At 31.8% G+C, this 18,674-nt stretch overlaps 1 protein-coding gene across 1 annotated transcript; it reads left to right on the forward strand.

The window, feature by feature from the left end:
- Positions 1-8,137: 8,137 nt before the first annotated feature.
- LOC132743385 (uncharacterized) lies at positions 8,138-12,997 on the forward strand. Its single transcript, XM_060731900.1, has 2 exons — positions 8,138-8,281; positions 10,373-12,997. Exon 2 carries the CDS (start codon positions 10,387-10,389, stop codon positions 11,362-11,364), a length of 978 nt encoding a protein of 325 aa, XP_060587883.1. The 5' UTR covers positions 8,138-8,281; positions 10,373-10,386; the 3' UTR covers positions 11,365-12,997.
- The last annotated feature ends 5,677 nt before the right edge of the window (positions 12,998-18,674 follow it).

The following is an 18,674-nucleotide window of genomic DNA, read 5'->3' on the forward strand; positions in this document are numbered from 1 at the left end:
TAACTTCCTGTTTCTAAAAGTCTAGCTTTGGCTTAACTCTGTTGTGGTATCGCACCTATTCATCTTGAAACTGGTCGACATGAACATTTAACAGGGCGTGAAAGGATATGTCCACTTTGTCTAGATGGTATTGAAAATGAAATACATGTTATAATGGAATGTTAAATGTATGAAATCATAAGGTAACCATCGTAAGATTACACTAACTTTACCTTAGAAATTTTTAACATGAAATGTTTTTGTACCTGATTGCCCAGCAGGAAGATTACTCGCAAACACCTGTTGTGATATTCTTATATATAAAATAATATGTTGTATACTAAGAATACTAATTAAGTTGTAACACATCATTTCTGTGTGACTATACAAGTAAGTACAACTTCTTATAAGTTTATATGATTTAAGATTTTAATACAAAAAATAATTTTAAGTTGCTATTAAGTGAACTGGAAATGATAATTTTCAAAAAAGTAAGGTTTTTTTTCAAAAGAGCTTATTATTGTATTTTGAATAATTGTACAAGTGTAACATTTTAGCTGTATTTCCTTGTTTCAACCAATTATTCTTTTACAAATTTTGTTTAGCAATGTAATTTTCAGGTACTATGGATCAATTTTTTTATTAACCACATTATGTACATGAACCTGATTTTAGTGACTTTTAGTAGTTTCTTGTGAGTATAATTCCTTTGTATCGTGCATGTTTCATAACATTGTTTGTTTAAACTGTTAGTACATAAATGAAAAATAAGTAAACAACAAAAATGATGATGTGTACTAACTTATATTTTATTTGACTACAAGTTAAAAACAAACTGTCAAATAATAATGACATAGAAAATATCAAGTTACATCAATCTCACGTTACATTATCAAGTGCTTTTCTATTCTTTAACATACACATAGAAATACATTTTAATACAACAAAGTTTTAAAGTAAATGTGGATTATAATTGAACAAAGAAAGCAAAAGTAATAATGCTCGAAAACTGCCATTGAAACTCCTATAGAAAGGGCAAATATGAATTTAATTCTTTGGAGTATGCTAGATGTTTATCACCTTGTGAAAGAAGCGATGGATTTGAAATTGTTTGTCATAGATGTACCAAATGAAAAAAAAAAACAGAAGTTTTTTTGCTTGTATATAAATTACTTAATCACAAAAACTGTACTAATTGCCAAAAAGTAACAGAAACAAAAGATGGTTCAGTTATAGTGCCAATGAGTAAATATTTTGAGAATATAACAGGAAGATAAAAATAAAAAAAATAAAGCAGTTCTAGGATAAATATATAATGAATGAGCATTAAATGATCAAATCAAACTATGCTAATCCAGTCAAAGGGAATATATTTGATTTCCTTTTCCAAGTTCAGAAAAAAGGAAGGCCGCCACCGCATATGCAATGTATTAAGGGTTTTTTTTTAGTTAAAATATGCAAATATCAAACCAGGCATTTTCTAATGTTTACATTCTACAAAGCGAGCAAAATTAAAACAATTTGTAAAAGGAAAACAGGTAACGATCGATGTCTTCAAAATTTACATCAAAAGACAGATGTGAGTGATTGTACTGTACATATTTAATAACAGTTCAAAATATTTCGCCATAAATGTTGTAATAAAGACAATCACAGTTACACAATACCAATATCGCAAAAAAGTCTTTAAAGTTTAGACATATCGTAAGAAAATAAATTAAGCTTGAGTATTAACACAAGAGCATAAACGTTTTATTCAGGAAATATTTTTGTAAGACAATTGATGGCCAACATAATAGAAGCATGAAAAGTAATGAAATATATTGTTTGATATAAATCTTGAAACATTTATAATAGTTTACAGGTAAACGCTCAAAATGTCATCTTAAATATATTATTTAAAAACAGTACAATATGTTGTATAAGGAGAAAAAAAATAATTAAAGAAAATATCCCTTGTAATTCTTTACTTCTTTTTTATTGTTTCGAGTGGTTGTTTTTTGTACGCTTCTGCATATCGCATTGCGCTCCTCCGATCATTCGATGTACTCTGTCTTGTAAGTGGTTTATATTTGAGATTTTTTGGTTTGTTTCTTTCTGGTTCCGCTTCCTGAACTAATCTTATGGATAGGCCTTCGTTTTCAAGAGCGGTATATCCCGGAAATTTATCATATGGTTTCATTTCCACTGTAACAGCATCGTCGTGAACTTCGTATTCTGAGGATAATGTTGTTTCTATATTTGCACGAGAAGTGTCATCACTACTTGCAACGGCACCTTCAAGGTCCTGGCTGTCGATACCACTTTCAATGTTTGGACTATCAGTACTATCATATTAGGAGAATGTTGTGTTCCTTCATCAGTCACGCCGCCATGTTTCTTCTGAAACCATTTTTCACTAGCCACAGTTGTCTGTATCTAAAGCATACAATTTCCCCTTCTTTCTTTTGGCAACATCTAGCACTGGTAATTGACTAGGGTCGCGGTATTTGGATAATATGATTTTTAATTCATCTTCACCTGATCGGGAAAATCCATAAATTTTATCAGCGCTTTAACGAATTGTCGACAGCTCTACGGCTTTGATATTCTTGAATTCTTTAGTAGATCCGCTGTGACGTACCCTGACATCATCGCCCTCTGTTGTTGTTGTTGTCATACCTCTTGTTTCCAATTAAACTTTCTAAATTTCCAAATTTTACAGGTACTTTTAATACAATATTTTTACTTTCCTCCAAGAATGTTGCAAACTCTTTCAACACCCACAGACGCCTGTTATCAAGAGAAAAATAGACTTCATCTTTTTTGACAACTGTTATTTTCGGTATTTTGTCCACATCAAAGCGTTTATGTTGAAGATCGTCCAGTGTGTCCCTCAAACGTGTACCGTCACCGAATGTGTCATCAATTACATCTTGTGTGTACCGTATACACCTCACTTCTATTCTAGACATACTTTATTCTTGATCTGTTTGAAGTTAAAGTTACTCTTGTGCGTACTTTAAAATCCGTGAGATGATAAAAAAATCGTTTTATTGTATCTATATATGGTAAGTGCTTGTTTTTTCTGAATTATACTCAGCTGTTATTTATAACTATAGGTCTGAATGCAGGTATCTGACCTCACGCTCAGCTTGTGACGCCATCTGGCTTTGTTAAAATTAGCGAACTTGTCATTAAGATTTTTCATGAATTGAATAGCCTTTACTACTGAACCAGAGCTAATTTTCTATTGTTTGTGTACGTTTTCTAATAATAAAAGTTTTCCTCATTATATGATTTATATTAACAACTTAAAACCTGTTTAAGGTTCTGACAATAAAGAATTAAAATAACCGTATCTTCAGTACAATATGTATCAAATAAGTCATATACATCAGAGGTGTAGCTTCTTATAAATCGGGAAAGACAAAGCAAAGTGAAAAATAAAAATGATTATCTTGCTATCTTGCAAAATCAAACAATCCCATGAGAGTATATATTTGTACTAAATGTACACTTAAACGCTTAGTAAAGAACTAGTGGGGTATGCCCCCATAGAATTATCCCCTTCCCAGAATTCGACCTACACAGGAATTCAAACCAAATTATGTCCTTCATGGTATTATAAATAATAAATAAAAAATCTAAGATAACTATTTAAAACAATTCAAATGTATTTATGTGCTTAATTATAGCCTACCAATAGCATAAAGGTATAAATGCCCTACCTTCCTAGATATCACTTATTTTCCAATCAGAAACAAAACTTCATTGAAAGAATATGCTCTCGAGAATCCTTTTGAACGACTTAAAAGAAATGAGACGATGTAATATTAATAAAGACTGGGTTATGTTTTCGGAAAACATTTCTTGAAAATCTTTGCACGGTTATTTCTTAAATCGTGACACGAATAATTTGTTCATTGTCTTGTTCATTAGTAATTCTGTCAAATCTATATTATCGATTTTATTTGTCTAACAACGACTGAAAGTCAATAAAAAGTAACAATATCATTGGCGAGTATTTCTGTAAAGAAAATACGTCAAATTACTTAACGCTAAATTTAACCGTTTTGAAATATGGTATTTTGAATTTGATATCGCAATAGAAAGATTCTCATATGATTCAATTAAAAAAACAATAGCTGTCACGCAAGTGACGAATGCCCCTGAAAAGGTGTTTCTTAAGTATGCAGGTATTATGAAAGGAAAAGAGAATGAAAGTAACAAAATGCCAAGTAATTATAAAATCCTTCAGTGCATGACAAAGTTACAGTTTGGAAACTAATGTGTACCTTCAAACTCTTCTAATGAGCATAAGTACCTTCAAACTATAAGAGTGACTTAGGAACATGGGTCTTACACACAACACGTCATCTTTATGTTGTAGACATTTGTGCAAAGTTATTTTAAACTGTTCAATGCATGACAAAGTTATAATCTGGATTCGAATGAGTGTACCTATAATCTCTAATTGCGATAACGTGAACATTCAAAATATAAGTGTGACCTTGACCTTTGAGAAAGGGACATGATTCCTGGACGCGGCAGAGCGTTGTCATAAGATAGACATTTGTGCAAAGTTATTTCAAAATCCCTCTATGCATGACAAAGTTACAGTCTGGACATGATTGATGTGAAAGTGGGGGCACACAGACGGACATGCGCCTTAGCCGCGACACATTGCCTTGATAAAGTAAACATTTGTGCAAAGTTATTTTAAAATCCTCCCATACATGACAAAGTTACAGTCCGGACATGAATGTGTATCTTCTAACTCTTCTCAAGAGAATGAGTACCTTCAAACTATAAGTGTGACCTTGACCTTAAAGGTAGGGACATGTGTCTTGGTCGCGACATGTCGTCTTGATGTGGTAAACATTTATGCCTAGTTACTTTGAAAAATTTCAATGCATGACAAAGTTTCAGTCCGGACACAAATGTGTGTACCTATAAACTCTAATTGTGATAAAGTGAACTTCAAAAAGGTACTGTTACCTTGACCTTTGAGATAGGGACGTGATTATAAGACGTGACACATTGTCTTGATGTGGTAGACATAAGTTATTCTAAAATCCTTCCTTGCATGACAAAGTAACAGTCCGGACATAAATGTGAGTACTTATAAACTTTTATTGTGATAAAGTGAACTTCAAAATGTTAGTGTGACCTTGACCTTTAAGGTATGTACGTGATTTATGAACACGACAAATCGTCTCTATGTGGTAGACATTTATGCCTAGTTACTCTAAAATCCTTTGATGCATGACAAAGTTACAGCCCGGACACGATTGTGTGTTCCTATTAATTCTAATTGTGATAATGTGAAAATTCAAAATGTTAGTGTGACCTTGACCTTTGAAGAAGGGACGTAACTCTTAGACGCGACACATCGTCTTGATGTGGTAGACATTTATGCCCAGTTATTTTATATTCATTCGATGCATGACAAAGTTACAGTCCGGACACGAATGTGTGAACCTATTTACTCTATTTTTGATAATGTGAAACTTCAAGATGATTGTGTGACCTTGACCTTTGAGGTAGGGATGGTTTGTTAGACGTGTCACATCGTCTTGTGGTAGACATTTGTGCAAAGTTATTTCAAAATCCCTCAATGTATGACAATGTTACAGTCCGGACACGAATGAAGTGGGGACGCACAGACGAACGGACAGACAGACGGGCTGTGCGATTTTAATATGCCTCTTTCGTGGGCATAAAAACACTCTGATTGAGAGTATCATCTTTAATTCAAGTGATATAAATATAACTTGAAATGAAAACAAAATCGGGGAGGACAATTATGAACTTCAAAAGCTTCCTGTCCTATAAATTATTGGGTAAACGTCATTCAGCATGAATTTAAACATTTAATATTGATTGATTATTATTTCAGAACACATAAACATAATTTTCAGTAAATCAATGCGGCAGGACTTTCCTGTAATACTAACTAAAACAAACATTTGATATAATCCAAGATAATTGCAACGAATATTCGTCATAAGAATGAATAAATTTAATAAAGTTACATATCGAGAGCTTGGTACGAAAGGGTCGTAAGTCATGTGAAATAAAGAAGGAGTTATAATACCCTTTCACACCAAGCTGTCGATATGTACAATTGTAAAATAGCCTGGCCTTCAATAACATCTTTTCAATAAAGTCGTGAATTGCATCACTTCAAACTTTAATATCTTGTCCTACAAATGGCTCTATTTCTAAAACAACGACTATCACTTTTAATTATATTCACTAGATATTCAACACTATATATATTTATACACGTGCTATAGATCTAGAGTACAAATATCGAGAACTGACCTATTATTATCTTAGTTCCTTAAATATAAAAGGAAAATAACTACCGATTTCTTTCTAAGGTAGACAACTGATAATGCACTGATAGAATCACTTGTCAACTGCAGTGAAACTGAGGGACGTGGGTTCAAAGCCAATATGGGGTAACTTTGTTTTCTTTCTTTCCTTTTTAACAATATTAATGTATCTGTCAGATCCCTTATGGAAGAAAAAAATGTTTGATTGTAAATATATAATTATTGTAGGTATTTATTTGCTAAATAATACCAAATTAAAAAGCAAATATGATACCAGATATTTTCAAAGTTTAATAAAAGAAACTACACAGTAATTTAAGTTTTTTATATTTTGCAAGATCAACCAATATACATGTACTTTTAAGAATTTTTAGGCAAACTTTGGAAACAGCCCCTCATTGTGGTAAATTTTAGAGATATTTTGAATAAGGCTTTTTATATAAGAAAATGGTCAAATGAGTGTTTAATGTGGGTGGAGAAGGGTAACTTTTTATAGCTATTAAAAACATTTTGTTTAGAAACAATCATTTTGCTCGTGTAATTTTTTACGTGAATGTTGTTGTTTGTTTCTTAACAATGAGCAATAGCAAAACATTTTTTATAATGTAGATATTATAGATTATTTAGCGTTTCCTCGTTTCTGGAAAAAGCTCTTCCGATAGCATAGTTTTAGTACAGAAAAATGTCCATAACTAATAAATCTTTTTTTTGCGTGGAGAAGGTCAGACTCACGTAATGATTTTCTCAGAGACTTACATTATGAGAAATGGTCCCTAATTCCGCCTTAAAATTGAGTTTCCATGCTAAAAAGATGATTACTTTCTATGAATGAATGGTTGACACATAATTTATGTACAGGTAGCCAACCAATTTCCTTGGCACAATGATTTCAAAGAGGAGTTCACCTCAAAGATTCTACAGTGCTTGATTGTGCTTCCATGCAATAATTGTCAACGAGTTGTTTACGGCAGAAGATAGCACTAATAACACTATTTTGGAGGATAATGCCGCTTCACATATGCATTTATACAAACAAACCATGCATATGGAAGTTTAAAAGTACTTTATAGGGAACACTTTACTTTTGGCCTACCCAAGGAGTACTTGATTTATATAGACTTGTATAGAACTTGTTACTCTTGGATTATATCAAATGTTTCATTTAAAAAATATTGCATATTAATTTTGCAAAAAGCAGCGTAAATATGTATTTGAAAATTATTTGAAATATCAATCGCTCGATATAGAAACTTTCAAAAAAATCATGTTATTGATAATCATTGCAAAGACTTTTCTTTAAATAATTCACAGGACAGAAAGCTTTGAAAGTTTATAACTGTTTTCTCTGGTTTTGTTTTCATTTCAAGTTATGTTTAGATCACTTTAATCAGAGATGATTGTCAATCAGAGTTTTAAAACGATATTGAATCATGTAAAATTTTATCATTACGATTCAATATTCAAAGTAACACATTTGTGTTAGTCTGTAACTTATAGTATAACTATTGTATCATTCATTCATGTTATAGACCTGCTTTTTATACCGGACACTATTATAGCTACGAAATATTGTTAAACCTCATGTTGTATACTTTGATATACACGCGTGAAATAAAGTTATCTGTCTGTCTGTTGATTGTAAACGGTTAGATTTATATCACGCTGCATGACGTTATTTGTTTGTATATCAATACTATCAAGGGTCGACAATGTCACTTTCAATTGATTGTCAATCTGTTAGTCTAAATATAAAACAATAATCAATTAACAAACAATGAACAAATCATTGATGTCCCGTTTTCGAAAAAAACAATGCAGACAATTTAAAAAAAAAAATGATTTCACAATACATATAAATAAGTCGTTTAAATAGTCCAACGACTCATTGCTATTAAGTCGTTCGAATAATTGAAACCTAGACTTCGTTTCTTCTAATAAGATTTCGTTTCGGCTTTTTAGAAATACGTCATATTTGAAAGGTAGGATATCATGTTTTTATGCTATTGGTACGCGTATTTTTAACGATGTAAATATATTATAACTGTGTCTACATCATTTTAGAAGTACTTATGGTATTTTAGTTCTTTCTATTCGGCTATATGTTCTAGTTGGATGGTTCCAGTATTCCTCACTTGAAAACTGTTGAATCACCCTTAGGATATGTGGCCTGCTTTTTATACGCCCCACAGAATTTCGACGTATATGTTTTCTTGTCCGGTCTGTATTCTTTTAACCAGTGGAAGGAAATTGAAACTACTTGGCAGAAATGTTAACCATAATGAGACGATATGTAAAGGGCGGGTTTAACGTCAAGGTCAATGATGTCACACTTAGTCATTTTGTTTCTATGTCTGATCTGTATCTTTTGAACCAAAATTGAAAGAAATGAAAACAATTTATTGATTTTAATTGATTTCTATAGACTTATATAGGAGTTTTCATGTCCGGTCTATATCTTATGAACCGGTGGAAGGAAATTGAAACTATTTTGGCAACAATGTTAACCATAATGAGACGATGTGCAGAGCGCAGGTTTGACCTTTCTAGGGTCAAAGCCATGTTTAGTTATTTTGAATCAATATCAAAACTTTGTGTATCATCACTTTGTAAAAGTAGAAGTATCAGTTTTGTGATAGATGTTTGTGTTAGTATTGATGTTATAAATGTAAAGTGAGGTAATAAAAAAGAAATTATCTGTAAGCATAGCATCTTGATTTTTGATTATTTTTTCAGGCATAATATTTGTGCTTTTGAACTTCAGGTGTAATATTTTTATATGTTTCTTTGAATTTTTGTCAATTTATTCTTAATATTGATAATTTAAATAGAACATGTTTTGGGAAAATAATATAAATGGGTATCCTCTTTGTTAAAAACATTTTTGATTACTTTAAATTTTATTTATTTAAGACAAATTTGAATTCGGACGTATATTGCCACCCCTATGCGGTGCTCTTGTTAAATTTTCTTTCAATAGCTAATATGTGATATGGAGGCTTAATTCATCACCTCTGATCCTCATTCAAAATTTCATTTTATTTAGTTTCGCCCGTTATTGTCTTGTTAATGGCACACGCATTTTTTAATTTGGGGACCATACGCCGCGTTTCATGGAATGACACTAATTAATGTGTCACATTGAAAGTTCCATGATAACCGCCGTATGAACACATCTGCAGATGTTTCTAAATCACCATAACCATGATTAAATGTTGAATTCTGCTTAAGCTGGTGCTAGATATGGTGGCATGGACGGTAGGTAGTATGTTCTTGACAGTATCGTCAATGAACAGGCACAATCAATCAATTAACAGCCTGCAACATTTTCAAATTTGACGTTTTGTGCGTTCTTTATGGACTCTTTGTTTCTCTCTATTTAGTCATTCTAAAATAACTGTTTCATATGACATATATGTTTTAACTACAAGTATCAGGGGCATAACTTGAATGGATAAGGGAGGGGACAGTTCTACGCGGGGAGGCACTTCCTGATTATAAGTTCTTTGCTTTTGACTCTCGTAGTTGCTATAGTACAAATAAATATGTCCATGGGATTGTTTTAATTTGCCGGCAGGCAAGATAATTTTTATATTTTTCACTTTCCTGACGAAAGTGTAGATCGTCGCCTATATGGTTAATATCCGCATTCAGACTTATACATAAATAATGACAGAGTTTGGGTTTATTGTAATACATATAATCTCTTATAGAAAGATACAATGAAACAATATCTATTGATCATTTAACCGTATCTAAATAGTATTACATTACATATCGATTCAAAACTTTCTTCACCGCACCATTCATCTGAACTGGAGCTGTCTGTATCGTCCCCTAGCAGGTTAGGATCGTAAAACACTCATTTTATATAAGATTTTTAAGTAATATGAATAATTGCATTAGCTATAAACGTTGTTACATATGCCAGAAGAGTCGACTGACGTCACGATCTCAACTTCGCAAGAGAAGACAATTTTCAACCTTATACTTACTCTTACGATAAGAATCTTTTAAAGATTTATTTTACACTTTGATATTTTTTAAATCAAGCACACTTTTACTTCAAACAGATCAAGAGTAAAGTATGCCTAGAAACAGAAAAGAATTAGAAGTGAGGTTTATACGATACACACAAGATGTACTTGATGATACATTCGATGACGGTACACGTTTAAGCGACACATTAGATGGTCTACGAAATAAACGATACAAAATAAACGATAAAATACCAAAAATAACAGTAGTAAAGAAGGATGAAATTTATTTTTGCAAAGACAACAGAGAACTGTGGGTGTTGAAAGGGTTTGCAGCTTTCTTGGAGGAAACTGAAAATGTTTTGTTAAAGGTACCTGTACAATTTGGAAAATTAGAAAATTTGAAAATGACAACTACAACAGAGGGCGAGGATGTCAGGTTACGTCATAAAGGGTCTACTGAAGAATTCAATAATATCAAATCCGTAGAGCTGTCGACAATTCGTTACAGCGCTGATAAAATTTATGGATTTTCCCGATCAGGTGAAGATGAATTAAAAATCTTCTTATCCAAACACCGCGACCCTAGTAAATTACCAGTGTTGGATGTTGTCAAAAGAAAGGGAAAATTGTATGCTTTACATAATATTCAACTGTGGCTAGTGAAGCACTGGTTTCAGATGAAACATGGTGGCGTGAATGATGAAGGGAAACAACATTCTCCTAATATCGATGAAAGTACTGATAGTCCAAACATTGAAAGTGATATCGACAGCCAGGGCCTTGAAGGTGCCGTTGCAATTGATGACACGGATCGTGCAAATGTAGAAACAAAATTATTCACAGATAAACAAGAAGAAGAATTTCACGACGATGTTGTTATAGTGGATATGAAACCGTATGATAAATATCCCGAAAATACCGCTCTTGAAAACGAAGGCCTATCTATAAAATTGGTACTGGAATCGAAACCAAACAAAAGCTCACATCCTAAATACAGACAACTTACAAGACAGAGTGCATCGAACGATCGGAGGAGTGTAAGAGAATACGGAGACGCATGCAAATCAAAGCAGAGAAGGCGCTGAATTTGTTTGGGTCTCAGAATGTCAGAAAGGTGAAGGTTGTGAGATTATAAAACAATTTGTTTTTGTATAGTGCCACCAATGCTTTCAAACGTTTTAATTGTAGTAGATTGGCAATAAGACTAATTGCAACACTGATATTCGATCCAATGTTTATTTGACTTGAACAATTTGAAAAAAAAAATGACTTGTTGTAATTGGGATTTGAACTCCAGACCTCTCGCTTCCTAAGCGAGTGCGCAAACCCCTCGGCTACGGTGAATTTAAATGTTAACGGCCTGAAGAAAACCATATTATTCTATTCAGGGTTTGTAACGACGCTAACTGTTGTTTAACACTTGTGTAAATAATCATGGCGCTTACTATAAGCATGAATAAAACAATATTAGAAATATTCGACCATTCAGGAATATTTTGCTTGAAAATTAATCCGCCTGTTATGTGACCATATTTACGCAGTGATCTCCCCTAAATTTTTCAGCCTAAGTGTTACATATAAAGGGAAGTAACCGCTTCAAAAAAGCTGACTACTTACGGCACTTGCAATTAACAGCATTAGAGTCTGAAATTTCGCTACCATTATTTGTTTGGTCTGACGACCCAAACAAATAAAAACAACCGATCGGAACAATAAAAAGTAAAGAATTACAAAGGATAGTTTAATGAAGCTTTTTACTAACTATACACCGTATTGTGATGTTCAATGATAAATTCAAGATGATGTTTTGGTTTATCTGAAAACTATGAAAATTATATGTTTCAAGATATATCAAACGCTACATTGCATTGGATTCGTCTATTGTGTCAGCCATCGAATATCTTATTTAATCATTTACTGAATATACTGTCGCAGTTGAACAACATCAATTTATTTTTAATTCATTGGCCATATTACTGCACCATCTTTTGCTTCTGTTGCTTTTTTTGCAATAAGTATATATTTAGTGAATACTATGTGTGATAAGCATCTTTCATGCTCTAAAACCATAATCATTATAAAACTAATGTTGCCCCTTAGAAGGAAAAACATTGTCGTTTCTGAGGAATAATTAATGTGCCTTGATGGAAATTGAGATTGTCTTTGGGTGCACACTCGTGTATGTATGACAGCTTTATATTTGTAATCAAATGAATTATCAATGAACTTAGTAAACGGCATATGTAGGTCGTACTATTTCATTTAATTTCTTTTTGTAAAGAGAATTAGTTAGCTTTATATAAGTGAAATACACGTAAAAACAAATTATTGACTTCTTCTCATAAATTATTGAGTATTTATCATCTTTTAATGGACCATTTTGAATTACCTTTTTTCTGTAAATCATTGTTGCATTTATACAGAATAGCGATACAAAAGTGAAATAGCTGCATGATCTCTTGCATTCTAAAACATCAACGATATAAAAACAATCCCAGGTTTTTGTATAATATTGTTGCTTTGAAGTCAAGATGGTTGAATTACATTATAAGATGGTAAAAAGGATAAATAGGTGAGGTCACACACACATCCTTGAATTCAGCAACATACGAGTAGATTATCAAAGATGCTGAACACTATCAGGACAGTGAGAGACATTGAAACTTCAAGTCGTAAATTTTAGTCGTTATATAAATGTTTGTTATTAGTGAGAGTGAAGGAAAGCCCTACAAATCAACTAATACTCAGCGTGGCCATCCCACGTGACCTGTGAGTGACAAGGAGTTGAATGGCGTTACACATAAATACACATAAATAAACTGATGCCAATTCATATTTTCTAAGCCAGTTCTGTTCTTTCAAAACCGATTTCAAAACGGATTAAAGCAGTACAAGCATAGTTAAAATCTCAAAAAGGCGTTTTTGTTTTGTTTTCAAACATTCGAACCCCGCAGAATTTCAAATGAAAAGCGTAAAGCAGTTTTGAGCGATTAATGTTCTAGACTAAATTTAAGTGACCATTACGTCTAGACTTTTGGGTTGTTTCGTGAAAAAATGTGTGAAATTTCATCTAATGTCAAGCACTTCTCAAAGCCTTAAAAATACTTGTATACTTACTATTCGTTATGATAATAGGATTTATATCAAGTTCGAATTTTCGCGATGGAAGAAGGTGATTATTTCCATTGTCGTTGTTGAAAGTACTATATACAACAACATTTGTGAACATATGGAAGCCTTGGAGGGTCACTTTTGAGTTTCGACTTATAGATTTATTTTCTTATGACTTTTGATTTATGACTTTTGATTTATGACTTTTGATTTATGACTTTTGATTTTTGACTTATGGATTTTGTTATTGTCCCACGTGTTAACCTCATAATTTCTAAGGAAAATATGGCAGACTATGACAACAATTCAGACGAGGTAAGTTCATTTACTTAAGTTTCCTGGAGACTTATTTAAAAAACAAAATATGTGGGCTCATATGCAAGAACAGAATATTATTCTTATATAAGCATTTTTAATTGATTAAGAAAACAAAATACTTTGCTTGCTTTGCATTGCATTTGGTATCCATTTTTTTATTTTGATTTCCGGAACAGGGATATATAATCTCAAATTGACATTCAATGTATGAATCAAACGCTTTATTTTTTATATGGGTTCCAGTTTTAAATCCAAATCAGTCTTGCATTGTTGTTTGCTGAGGTTTCAATCGGTTTTCACCAGTAGTTCATTCTTTGTCCATGTCATATTGAATATAGACCAAATTATAGGCCTTATTTTGACAAAGAAATTTGTAGCTAAGAAGATTCATGAAACATGGTATTTCAAAAACAATAAATTATACAGCTTTGAAACTTCACACACTTGTTTAGAACATGCTCTAAGTTAGAAATCTCTGAATTGCATTGTTATCAAATTATGCCTTTTTTTGGGATTTTAAAATTTGGGGTAAAAATTTTTCATAAAAAATCTTTTTTAAAAAAACAAATTTCAGGTTTCCTATAAAATTTAAACACCTTATTAAGTGTTGACATCAAAGGAAAAATTGCCCAAAGTTTCGTACGAGTGGTTTCCAAAAATTTGAATTTTCCCCATTTTTAAATTTTAAAAATGTTTTTTTTCAAAAGGGGTTTTAAAATTTTGGCCCCAAAAATCAGAAAATGAAAAAAATATAAAACTTTATTTTCACTTGTTCGTATCAAAAAAAATTAGGACCCCTACCAAGTAAAATACATTTTAATTTGTTTTAAAAAACTTTTGTTAGTGATTTTTTGTATTTCTTTTTGTTAAAATTTGTATTTCATTTAAATTGGGGTTTAAAACTAATTTTTAAATTTAATTTAAAATTTTAAAATTTTAGAAAAAAGCTAGCTCCCTTGTAGGAATTAAGGACTTGCTGCCGAATGGTTTCAACTACAAAGCAGTTGCAAGAGCATCAGCAATACATATTTGTCAAGTTTTCGGATCCAGTTTAGAAGACATTGCAAAACAGCGTTCGTTCCGAGTGGAAAGTAGTACAGTTTAGCAAATGCAAAATATCCAAACACTGGTGATTTGGTTTTCTTCGTTATCGTCTATGGAAATATTCAGACATTTTCGGAGTACGAGTGTTAACCTTTTCACACTTGTTTCAGACGCTCGATAATTTTAACCCCACCACTTATTGTCGACGCTTTATTGGGAACACGCAATGTCACGTCCCGCCATGTTTATTTTATACTGTCCATAGCTCCAATATGGTCGATAGACAGGTCATGGTGAGACTGAGAAAAGTGTGAAAAATCATGAATTCATTACTCTGGCTTTCATAATTTTCAGTATTTGCCCATTGTAAATTTTAAAACTTATATGAAAGGTATCGAAATCAAACTTTGCATGTTCATATAGCTTGGCGAGACAGAAAGATATCATAGCTATCATGAATTTTAGAAAGTCCCCTTTGTTGTTTTTGTTGTTGTTGTTGTTGTGGTTGTTTTTTTTTTCAATCTTAGATTTTGTTAAGCTCATAATTATCTCAAAACTGTTGAATGCAACTTGAATTTACTGGCAGATATATCTCGGCGAGACAGAGTGCATTGTGTTGTAAACAAAACTTTTGATTATAACATTAATCGTTCTCCTAAATTAAACATTCCCTTTTTCGACATGCTGTTGGTTGGGGGTATGCTGATTACGAAAGACTATGAGATTTCCATTACATATAAAATCGGCCATTCTTCGAAAAAAAACACAAAAAAACTTGTGAACGTTATTTAATATATACATTATACAATGGATACAGTTTCTTAAAGTTAACTAGGAAATGTTTGGCTAGAGACTGTGTTTGTTTTTTCTCTCTTTTGACATTTAGAAAAGAAGAAATAACGCTCTGACAATGATTTTAAAAATCTTGACTTCAATAATAATGCAGACACTCTAGCGTTGCTAGTTTACATAATTTATCTTATGTTTTCAAAAGCTTCGTTAGAACACTCATGATTTTCTTAGTTTTTATCAGTAACGTATCAACAATGTGTTGTTTTGTAGAAATATCGTATATATGCCTTCCGTGACGTAAATACTTGAAGTGTTGATGGCAGTGTTTATTTTAAGCTGTTCCTTAGTGTAAGGCATATGTGCTATTTTGAAAAAAAAAGTGCTTACCTCTGTATTTCTTATCTCTTTTTTTAAAATTAAATGTAACGAAGCTCAAATGCAGTTTGTTTTGCATAATTATTATTATCTAATACATTTGTTTTCTTATAAGACAAAAATTTTGTTAAACAAAATAAAGCACGGTTGTAGAATTAAAATGTTTGTTGTTATCTGTTTAAACGCATTTATTCAAATAAAATATTGATAGCTCTGCCAACCTGTCACGGTCTAGACCGTGAGGTACAAACCTTTGGTAGTGTGGTCTCTCGGTAGAGTTATATTTAGGTTGTCTGTTGAGGGAGTTGGCTGGTTCCACACAGTTTACTTCTATAGTGATTGCTATTCTATTTCTACTTGGCTTATTTCAACCTCTTACTTATAATTTTAATGGAACACTATCTCTACATAGATAAATAAATTCTCTGTGACATTTAGATACTGTTTATTCCGGTAGTAAATTGCAAGTTTATTTTGGTTATAACAAAGTTACAATAACACAATAATAAATTGTCAACAAATGAGGACAATGTATTTTTATCATTCAGGACCAGATTTAATATGATAATGTAAATAAGTACAAGTTTGAAGTAGAAATCATCAAGAGTTTTCAAGTCATATTTGTGTCAAAACCGTTTTCTCTAAATTTTATTTTATACCTATAAATTTTCTCCCAACGGATAGAAAATTCTGTATTATGTTAGTGACAAATACGGAACCATATATGGAAATGCCCGATTATTTTTGACGTTGGTTCCGATCTTAGCTGTGTCTTACGTAGCATGGCGTCGCCGGTTTTGCATAAATTACGTTATTCATTCGTCACTCATAAATTTATTTTTCATTTCCTGAAATTTCTTATAATAGAAGTGTAGTATAATTAAAATCATTTTTACTAAAAAAACGAAAAGGTATATAATAAAAGTAAAAAATTTTTTTTGAAATGCTTTCTGAGGCTAGCATTTTTTTTAAAATTTCCTTTTGGAAAATAAAAATCTCAAATCCCACCTTCGGGCTCGCGAAAATATCAAAATTTTTCCCCCGCTGCCCCGTAAAACAAAAATTTCAAAAACCCTTTCATAAAATTCCGCATAAATTCCCCTTTTAATTTAAAAGTTTATAATTTCCCAGCGCTTGTACCCTCTTTAAAAATCAGCACGGAAAAAAAGGTACCAGTCAAACCCTGACTAAAATTCCAAAAAAAGAAATTAAAAAATCTATTTCAAGATGTAAAATGCTAATAAAAATTTGTAATAAAGCTACACATCTAGAAACTAGCTCAGAACAGTTTAATCTGAATAAAAAATTCGTTATTTATCAAGAATAGTTTATTTACTTTAATACTCAATGCTGCAGACGGCACTTATAAATAAATGTCCTGAATTGAAACTTCTATACATATGATTTCATACATACAATTGATGTTGATTCTTCATGTAAAAAAGATCAACTATGATAAAAACATGAATGCAATAATTCTAATGCAAAAATGAGGCTAGTGACTAAATGTACTTGTACACATTATATGACTTCAACACCACTCTCGGCTGATGTGCTCCCTTGCGTTTGGTGATTGTATCACAAATTTGTTTATTTTGCATTAATCTAAAATCAAGTAAAACTAATGTTTATACCCGGGCCCAAAAAAGGGGAAACAGCAAATGGCAAAAGTTTTAAAATCAAAAGTCAAAAGATAAAAATCATAAAAAAAAGTTTAAAGAATTATAAGTGAAAAATCCCCAAGGCAAAAGCTAAAAAAACGGGGAAAAAAAAGTCGGGATTTATTACAAAAATCAAAAAATTATTTTTGGAAAAAACAATCTAAAATATTCCCTTTTTAAAAAAACCCTTTAAACTCCTATAAAGTTGGTTTTCATTTGTTTTTCAAAGAAAAAAGACGTTTGAATTTTAAATTAACATAATTTTTGGAAAATTTAAGGGGCTTGTTAAAGTAAAATTGTCACGTAAAGGAAACTTTCTGAAATTTTTCAATTTCCCCTTTCAGTGCAAAATTGAGTGGTTTTAATTAAAAGATAATTACCAAAAATATTTGTAATTTTTCTCTATTAAACCCCTTAAACTTAAAAAAAACCCCCTATAATGAAGTGAAATCGTAGACTATCGTCTTTATGATTTTAAAACATTTTTTTTTTTTTAAACTTTACCTGTAGTAACCTAATATACATCAAAAACACCAAAAAAAGTCAGTATAAGCCGTTTTAAAGCGTATTTATATTAAATCTATTCTCAAAATTAAATCGTTCAACTCGGTACACAGTTGTAGTATTGAAACAGCGTCCAATGGCATCTGTAGATCTGGCTTCAGAAGGGGTGCTAATTCTACGAATTTCTCACAGTGTCTTGTTTTGCAAATATATAAGTCTCTCAAGTAAACTGTGAGTTGTGAGTTTCATACAGACCTTGTACAAAAAACAGTGTGTCAGGTTTACCACAAATAACAGAAGAACTCGTTTGTTGCCTTATTTCATGTGCAATCCGGTCTTACTCGGTTTGTATGAGATCCATGAAGCAAAATTTTAAGTTCTTACATTGTATCGGGTCCAGATCATTAAATACACATGTATCGCGTAAGTCTTTGAAAAAAATTCCACCAATGGATTCCATTTTGTCGTAATGTACACCACCACTTCTCAATGCGTTGGTTAGATGTGCTTTTCCAACTACAACGCTTCGAGTACCAGCAATCGGATCTGTAGAATCGTGTCTGAAATATTGCTGCAATAGTAAAGCAATG

This window comes from Ruditapes philippinarum, unplaced genomic scaffold, assembly GCF_026571515.1.
Source record: "Ruditapes philippinarum isolate M1 unplaced genomic scaffold, ASM2657151v2 ctg3258_1_1_1_1, whole genome shotgun sequence".
Taxonomy (NCBI): domain Eukaryota; kingdom Metazoa; phylum Mollusca; class Bivalvia; order Venerida; family Veneridae; genus Ruditapes; species Ruditapes philippinarum.

What these genes read in the sequence shown, in the direction of transcription:
- LOC132743385 (XM_060731900.1), top strand. Translation starts at nt 10,387, where the DNA reads ATGCCTAGAAACAGAAAAGAATTAGAAGTGAGGTTTATACGATACACA.